This window comes from Otolemur garnettii, unplaced genomic scaffold (genome assembly GCF_000181295.1).
Source record: "Otolemur garnettii isolate 467f Iridium unplaced genomic scaffold, OtoGar3 scaffold00068, whole genome shotgun sequence".
In the NCBI taxonomy this organism is placed as follows: domain Eukaryota; kingdom Metazoa; phylum Chordata; class Mammalia; order Primates; family Galagidae; genus Otolemur; species Otolemur garnettii.
Window position 1 is genome coordinate 3,108,224 of NW_003852463.1, and position 9,172 is coordinate 3,117,395.

At 52.9% G+C, this 9,172-nt stretch overlaps 1 protein-coding gene across 2 annotated transcripts in view; it reads left to right on the forward strand.

The window, feature by feature from the left end:
- SFXN5 (sideroflexin 5) overlaps positions 1 to 4,408 on the forward strand; it is a 118,705-nt gene extending 114,297 nt beyond the window's left edge. For both annotated transcript variants that reach the window (XM_003793413.3, XM_023515266.1), the window contains one exon: positions 1,446 to 4,408. In XM_003793413.3, the coding sequence (XP_003793461.1) occupies positions 1,446 to 1,523 (78 nt within the window). In that variant the 3' untranslated portion in view covers positions 1,524 to 4,408. The remainder of the gene's footprint in view (positions 1 to 1,445) is intronic.
- The last annotated feature ends 4,764 nt before the right edge of the window (positions 4,409 to 9,172 follow it).

The window sequence follows — 9,172 nt, forward strand, 5'->3', positions numbered from 1 at the left end:
GGGAGAGGAAGAGGAGCTAGAGAGGCTCCTTGGTCTCTGGCCACAGCACCATGGGATGATAGTGTCTTCCCCAAGATAGGGAGGTGGGCTGGGGCCAGAGGAGATGGCAGATTCAGTTCCACTTTAGACGGGTTGAGGGCAAGGCCTATGGGACATTGTAGAAAGCTGGTAGGTAGGTGGCTGTGGGCCTGAGACTCAGGGGAGAACTGTGGCTGGATACACCTCTGGTCACCCTGGAGCATGTGCAGAAAAGGGGCCTAGCCAGGTCATGCCTCAAGGACCCTGAGAAGCATCCAGTGGATATTGGAAAATGGGTAGGGGGTGGCAGTGACCTTGGAGAGAAAGATTTTTGTGGGGTGTGGTTAAGAACAGAAGCCAGATTGGTGGTGGGTTGAAAAGTCAGTAGGAGGTAAGGAGGTAGACACAGTCAGTGTAGACAGTTCTTTAAAGAAACGTGGTTGTTGGGGAGGAGAGAGACCAGGCAGTAGCTGGAGCGTGACTTGGGGTGAAGGGGAGTTGTCGTGAGAGGAAAGGTTCTTGTTGGGCAGGAATCAATAGCTACAAAGTGGGAGAGAGGGAGAACAATTCAGCAGGGGCCAGGTGGGCAGGGGAAGTGGAACCATGTAGGGATCTGCCTTGCCAGGGGAGGGCCGGCTGCCATGGGGTAGCAGGAGGGCAGGGGTAGGGCCATGTGTGAACACAGGGAGTGGGTCCAATGGTGGGAAACTAAGGGGTTCCTCTCTGGTGCCCTCAGTGTCTTTCCCTGAGGAAGGTTCCCCTGCCCAGGACATGTAGGGAGTCGAGCAGGATGGCTTAGGTGGCTTGTGTGGAACATGGTCAGTGAGGTTGCCCAAGCAATGGGGCAGAGCAGAGTGAGGATCTAGCAAAGTCAAGGATGAATTTTGAGTGGCCCCCATTAGGTGTTCAGGTTTAAGTGTCGAGAGGGTGGATGCATAATTGGGCTTCTGCCAGTCAGGGCTGGGCTAGGGGGTAGGTGAAGTGATGGTCCCATGTGTCTGAATAGGAGGGAGAAGATGTGAAGACTAACAGGTAGAGAGCCTGGACCTGAAGTCTCAGTGGTCTATAAACAGGAGGAGGAATGAGGGATAGAGACTGGGGGTCCAAGAGAGTCAGGTTTGGACTTACAGAGTCTAGGTAGAACAGCCTAGGTGGTGGCAGGTTCAGGGTAAGTCCCAGGTTGGGGAAGAGCTACAGTGTGGCACACAAGGTCCTTGGAGATGGGGGCAGTGCAGAACTCAGAGGCCAGGGTACAGTACACTCATCCACACTGGTACACTGTCAGAAGGAGGAAGCCAGGCCTGAGCTGGAAAGGGTGCTGTGAGCTCTGTGGTGGGAGAGTGGTAGAGGTCTTGGCTGCTACTCCCTGATTCCCCATTGGACTTTCCCATTGCCCTACCTCTCCTCTCTCTGTTCTCTCTTCCCAGATTGAAACATCCCAGTTGGAGCCTGAGATTGCTCAGGCCACGAGCAGCCGGACAGTGGTGTACAACAAGGGGCTGTGAGTCGTGGCTGGCTGGCCTGGGGACAGAGCACTGTTCCGGCTGGGGAGTTAGGAGCAGGGAAGGGCTGCATCTGCAGGGAGGGGCTGGCTGACCCCAGCAGTCCTGGGCCACCTGCAGTGGTAGGGAGACTAATCCATTTACATGTTAACATAGGGAATTCTAACACATTTTCTACAGAAAATAATCAAGTGCATTACTGGGCCTTATGTGGAATTGTCAAAACTCCACACAGCACAATTATGTATGAAGCTAAAATGTTGTAGAGTGCTCATGGGGTAGAATTAAGATCCTTTTATACTTTTTTTTTTTAGCTTTTATTTTTTATCAGAATCAAGTCTGAGCCTTGGTCATAGCTGACCAGAAGTGGCAGTGAATAGGGGGTAGGAACCAGAGTAGGCCAAGAAGTTGGGTTGGTTTGGTGGCCAGGCTGGTAGATTTAGGTTATTACAGTGGCTCCCAGGGCTGGAGTGGGGGAAGGACAGGACATGGTCTGCACACCACAGGATGAACTAGCCATGACTAAGATCCTCAGGAAGTGGCCCAGGGAACCCAAGAGCACTGGATGCTCTGGAAGATTCCATGGGCAGCTGGCCCTGAGCATAGCCAGCACTCATCCATGCCATAGCTGCAAAACCAGTTCCTGTGAGTGAAGCCCAGTGACACTGGGGCTGTGGTCACCGTTTGTTAAGACCTGACTGATTCAAGGCCCCTAGATGACCTCAGGTCCAGGAAGGACTCCCAAGAAGGAATGATGCTTGGCAGGAACTATGGGCCTGTACTTGGCCTCTGAGAGAAGCTCCTTTTTCCAGGCCGCAGGCTGGAGTTTTGGGGGCTGAGGGTGGGGCTGGAGCTGAGCTGAGTGCTGTCTGGGGAACCTCTCCAGCCACCAAGGCTGCCTGCCCCATCCCACCCTTTCTTGAGTAGAGGCTGTCCCATGCCAGTGAGTACCAGGGCCAGATCAAAGGGGAAGCATCAACCCAGGGACAGTTGGCTCTGGCTCTGGCACTAATGGGCTATGTGACCTTGGACAAGTTCATTCTCTTCTCTGAGCCTCCAGAATGAGAGGATTGGATCAAGGGGTTCCTATTGACTCTTCCAGCTAGACCTCATCTTTGCCTGCCCTGCTCAGATGCTGGTCACCCTAGGCACATCCCCCATGTGCATACTGGACTGGGAAAGGGGAAGATCCCTTTGGGAATGGCCAGCAGTTCTCCTGAGAACCTGGATCTTGTCTTTCTTTATGTGAGCCCATATCCCGGGAGTACTTGACCTTTGCCCTTACATATCCTTGGAAGTGGCATGGATGTCTGGGCCTGATGTATGGCCACATTGCTTGCCACCTCTCATTCCTTGCTGCTCCTATCACCCTTCTATTTGTGAGCAGAAAGGAGGAGAGAGCTGTAAGAGGGCAGCAGGGTCTAGGGTTGGGGTAAGCAGGCAAGCCCCTGTCTGAGAGATCCAAACAAAGAGGAAGCACCAGCCTCAGTGCACCCCTCACCTGACCCCAATTAGAATAGCAGCCCTTGGCATGCAGCCAGCTCCTGGACACCTCCCCCTGGAGATTCCATTTCGTGAAAGATAGAGATGATGACTTGTAAGAAAAGACTAGTGCAAGGCATAGCCACAGGTGGCCACCCAGCATCTTAGGGCAGGGGTGGTATGTGAGGTGGGTCTTCTGTGGACACTTATACCCTGCACCCTTGCTGCCCTGGTGCCCACCAGCTGGCTCTGTAGGACACTGTCCTGAAAGGGCCTACTGTGCCAATGAGGAGCAGCCCGCCCACACCTATCAGGAGGGAAGAGGGCATATTCAGCACGAAGGGCAAAAAAGCAGGGGGAGAAGTTGCCACCATGTTGGAGGCGCAGGTTATTTTGAGCCAATCCCACTATAATGTGAATGTGCTAGTGACTGCTGGGCTTTGTTGGTCTCTAGGCCTGGGCGTGACTAGACCCTCTTGTAAAGCTCACTTCAAGCCCACCCTACCCTTACATGTCATAAGACCCTTATTGTGCACTTTATCTTGGGACCAAAACTGCCTAGCCTGCCCCCACCCCCTTCCAGAAGCCTGACAGGGACAGGCCTTCCCAGACCCCACTCTGTGCTGGCTGCATGTCCCGGTCCCTCCCCTAGCCCTCCCCAATGGCCTCAGCATCTCATAACCTATTTGATTTGTCCCCTGGATGATTTCCATTATGCTCTCAAATGCAATTTCAGGTGAGCCAAGGGGACTGCTCCTGTGGGGGATATTCTTATAGCTCAGGGTGATGGTAACAGAGGAAAACAATGGGTCATGCTGCTAAGCCCTGGAAAACCCCTAGGGGAAACTTTTGGTCAATATCCATGTCCTACTCTGCTGAGGCCAGAGGAAAGGTCTGATGGGCAGGCTGGTTCTTGACTGGGGCAGAAGTGGGGCCTGGACCCATAGTCAGGGTGGGGCTGACCCAGCCGATTACAGTGTACACCTGCAAAGGCTCTCCAGCCCTGGAGTCCCTGCCTGACCCTCCTGGGGCACTTCAAACATTCCCTTCAGCTCGGGGATGCTCTTCTCCCAGTTCCAGACTGCAATCTGAGGGTGTGGGGTCCAGAAGCTCAAGATATCCCACTGGTTGCCTAGCCAAGCTGGCTGGTAGACCCCTTGCATGTTTTGACTGCAAGCCAGCTGGGCCTCTGGCCTGGGAGAAGAGAACAGGTCCTGAGGAGGAGAAAGGTCAGTGGACAGATTCAAAGTGGTCTTCCAGCCTCGGGCCAGCGTAAGGCCCTAACACACACCTCGGCCACTCCCAGGGGACTTTGTAGCATCTTTTTAACCTTCTCAGAAAATGTCTCAATATGTGATTTGCGTAATACTAATGATCTGTGGACAATAAATGATGGTTTAAAGCATCAGGGTGTGGCTTTGTGAGTTGTTGGGGGGAACAGTGGGTACAGAAAACATAGTGGGGAAGGGAAGGGCCTCCTGCCTGAGGACTTTGTAGGATAGCCCCAAGGAAGGTACAGACCCAGGTTCCAGGCCAGGCCTGCTGGGAGGCTTAGAGGGCAAGGGAAAGGCAAGGATGAAGACCACATGAGGGCAGAGGGGGTGAAGCATTGCAGAAAGACCCTGTGAGAGCTGTTGCCCAGTGCTTACTTAGATACCCACCTCAAGGAATTTGAGTAAATGGGCAATGTTGGTGGATTCCCAAGCTGTTTATATTCACAGGCCTGGGGGGACATTCCTGAACTTCCCTGGGACAGGAGAGGCTTCCTAGGAGGTTTGAGTCCTAGATTTGAGTCAGAGTAGAAAGGTTACTACTATCTGCAGTGTGCGTGGTACCAGCCCTGGGAACTCTGGCCCTTCCTAACTCCTCCACTGTCCCTTAAGGCCAGAACTTGGCCACCTCCTGAAAGCTCTGGCTCCTCTTCTAGTCTGCCAGACTTCCTGACTCCACCTCTGCAGAGAGGTATGGGGGCAGCAGGTGGAAAGCCAGCTTGGCCCAGCACAATTCTGTGAATCTTAGCCAGCCAGTCACTTCCTTCATTCATCCGTTCGGCCAGGCCAGAGTCAGATGTTCACCAAGCCCCTTCTCTGTGTTGCACACTGCTCTAACTGAGCCTATTGTCCCTATCTGTAAAATGCCAAGAACAGCATGCCACTGGACTGTTGGAAGGATGGAGAAACCAGGTGAGGAATGCACCCTGACTCAACCTTCCCAGGTGTGTGTAAAAGGCTGCCTCTCCTCCTGGGCACTGGGCCTCCCTAGAAGAGTGGGACAAGAGAAAGGGAGGGGGAGGGGGTCTGTTCTCAACACGATACCTCTGGGTCAGGGGGCTTCTGGTCCCTGGGAATTTCTCTGCTAAGAGCCCCACAGGCCATAGCCCCCATCCGGGCGGAAATCCTTGACTCTCAGGACAGACACAAATCCCTCCTGGGAGCTGTTTGTTGTTTTTAGCTGGTTTGGGAGCTCAGCTCCTGCCCAGCCCAGAGATCATTAACACTCCAGGAATGTGGCCTCCCCTGCCCCCATCCTCACCTGTCTGGCCTATGGGGGCTACCCTCTCCCACCCAGGCAATGGTTAGTCTGAGCAGCAGAATGCTAGGGGATGAAGACAGTGATGAGTGACCCTTTCCCAACACCCTGGGGACCTGGCCTCATTTTCCAAATGGAGCCTCCCTCAGTCCCCTATAGCTGCTGCTGTTCCTGCCGTCTCACCCATCCCCCTGCCTCTGGTTAGCTCCCCTGAACAGGAATGCCTCAGCCCTTTCCCCAGGGCCTAACCCCCACATGCCCACCCTCCCTGCAATACCAGGTGTCTCTCAGGGGAGTGCCCAAAAGTGTTCATTCTCCCCCCAACTGAGGCTGCTGCTGGCAGCTTATCTAAAGCCAGAGCCTGCCTCCTTTCCAACAAGGACACCTCCTCTGCCACAGCTAGAATCTGAGGCCCGGCCTATTCCAGTTCCCTGGGCTTCATGGAAAGTGGAAAGAGGGAAAGAGAATAAAAAAGGGACAGAGAAGGTGGACAAATGGACAGATAGGCAGGCACCTGCCCCCTCCTGGAGCCCCCAGGCAAATCCTGAGGAAGTGAGGAAAGGAAGCTGCCCCAGGCTCTTAATGTGTAAGCACGGCAGAGGGAAGGACAGTACAACAAAGGCCCTGACTCCCTCTCTGGGTGAACAGCAAGAAGCTCAGTGTTGTCAGAGAATAAAGAGCAGGATTGGAGAGGCAGTGTGGCCAGCGGCTGCAGGGCCAAAGCCAGCTGTGGACCACTGGAAGCCATGGTTACATCTGGAAGGTGGAGTAGATCCCATGAGACTGCTGGGGAGACCAGTCAGGGAAGATGGGGCCTGGGTCAGTGTGGTGGGGATGAGGATAGAGAAGTGAAGAGATTCAGGACTGATCAGTCCTCTGAGAGTCAGTCTGGGAGGCGGGCAGAGAGAAGTCAAAGAGGACCCTAGTTCCCTGGCTTGGGTAGCTGACAAGATGTTGGTGCCATTGCTCTGAGCTAAGGAACAGAGAAGGAAGAATAAGCCTGCAGGGAAAGCTGAGGCACGCTGGTGTTTAAGTTATTAGAGGTTCCTGTAAGATAACCAAGTCGAGATGTCAGGAGACAATTAAGTGCACAGGAAGGGACTGGAGATGCAGATTTGCATGCTGTCCCTTCAGAGAGAGCACTGTGGAGCTGAAGGATATCACCACGCAGAGTAGGTACGGTGAGAAGAGAAAGACGTGGGACAGAGCCCTAAGGAGCTTCCACCTCTGAGGCCTGAGCAGAGACAGGGAGCCCCAAGGACCCTGAGCCACAAAGGGAGGTGTTAGGGGCTGAACACACTCACCCCAAATTCATATGTTGCAGCCCCAGTGCTCAAGGCCTCAGAATGTGCCTGTATTTGGAGATAGGTCTATCAAAAGGCAATTAAGTTAAAATGAGAGGTTTTTGTTTGTTTGTTTTTTAAAAGACATAATCTCACTTTGTCACCCTCAGTAGAGTGCCCTGGCATCTCTCAGCAACCTCCAGCTCTTGGGCTTAGGCAATTCTCTTGCTTCAGCCTCCCGAGTAGCTGGGACTATAGGTGCCTGCCACAACACCCGGCTATTTTTGTTGTTGTTGCAGTTTGGCCAGGGCCGGGTTTGAACCCTCGGTATATGAGGCTGGCGCCCTACTCACTGAGCCATAGGCACTCCCCCAAAATGAGGTTGTTAAGGTAGATTCTAAGCCAATGTGACTGGTGTCCTTATAAGAAGTGGAGATTAAGACATAGGCGTGCTACAGGGAGAAGGCCATGAGAACATGAAGTCACCATCCCCAAGCCAAAGTGAGAGGAATCAGAAGAAACCTCTGATCACAGGCTCTGGAATTGTGAGAAGATAAGATTCTGGTATCTAAGCCACTCTCTCTGGCGTACTTTAGTATGGCAGCCCTAGCACACTGATACAAGGTGAGGGGAAGTTGAGGAAAGTGCAGAGATGAGAGGCTTCATGTAGAAGGAGATGCCATTACATCAGTAGGCTGAGAGTGGAGGAAGATGAAGATCACGGTGGGTCACTTAGGGGACCTAGAGAACAGCCTCAATGGAGTGTGGTCAGGACAAAAGCCAGATCTCCATGGGCTGAGAAGGCAGTAGGACTCCCATTGACAGCCAACACAGATAATTCTTTGATGAGGTTTGGCTGTGACATGGTCAGAGAAACAGCAATGGTGCAAAATGGCATGGAGCTGAGGGAGGGCATAAGAGGGAGACTCTTGGATAAGAGTCAGAAGAGATCATGACATAAGGGGAAGAACTACCCAGAACTGAGACCCTAGGAGAGCAGGTAGAATCTGGCACCCATGTCAAAGGTTGGGGTGGGATAGGGATAGGGTACCCTTGGTAAGAAGGAGAGAAAGTGGCGGGTGGTAGCAGGAAGCAGGAGGAGGGGAAGGGCTAGATGCAGTCAGTGTGGGGTCAACAGTGGGGATTGAGGGTAGAAGTCTAGACTGAAGCTAGTTCCCCTCCCTCCATCTGCCCTGCACCCTTCTCCACCTGCTCTCTGTCCCTGGAGGCTGACTCATATAGACTCAACTGTCAGGCTTTTGCCTTTGGGAGTCATCAGCAGGAAACTGGAGGACTGAAGGAGAGTGATGCCGGGAGATTTATCCCTCCCGGTTCCTCCTGCCTTCCATGGGCCTCTCTCTACTGAAGGCTGCAGCTCCTGCCCGGGGCCCTCTCCAGCCAGCTGTCTTCTCCAGGTTCTGGTAACGTCTTCAGACTCTTGCCTCTTCAGGTCACAAGGCCACACAAGCTCTCCATTATTACTGGCCCTGGGGTTCTATAATATCCCTTTGTGGTGTGACTTTCCCAAAATTTATTCATTGTTCCTGCCTTAAACTCTTGTTGAAGTGCCCTGTCTGAAGGTACCATTTGACTGATGCAAGGTATGGATGGGGGTGAGCTCTCAGCTGAGGCTGGGACCCCATATATCAAGGGGTGCCATCCTACACATTTGCTTGATGTCCTCACAGACTCAATTGCAAGGGCAGGTGGAGAAGCAGGGTCAAGCAGGCTTGAGATTTTGCCAGGTAGGTGCAACCATGGACTAGTGCAGCATTTTTCAACCTTTTTCATCTCTCGCCACACTTGAACCTATAGTTAAATTGCTGAGGCACACTTAAATTATGTTGATCAAAAAAAAAGTAAAGACAAGAATATACTTACTGTGCTTTGAACTTATATAGAAAAGAATTTAATTAATGATCTGTAAAAATTTTCTCAGCACACCTAAGATCCTCACATGGCACACCAGTTGAAAATCACTGGACTGGTGAAACAGGGCATGTTGGACAGAAAGCAGAGGGGCTGCAGCCAGGAGGGCCCCAAGAGGTCCCTCAAAAATGTGGAGGGAAAGGCAAGCGAGTAGGAAGAACTTGTGATCTGACAGCAAAGGATGGCTGAATGTGTAGTGGAGAGAGGGCCCAATTCTGGGCTCTGAAAAACCCTGAGAGAGGGTGGGAGGAGAGGAGGGGAAGAGAAGTTGGGGTGCTGGATGAGTTGGCCATGTAGACCCTGAGGTCTAGGGGGGCAGGAAGATCACAAGTTGGTAGCCACAGTGTTTGACAAAGGAGGGGGTGTGTCTGATGTGCAGCCCCCACTGCACACGTGCACAACACACACATGCACAGCCGTACGCCCACA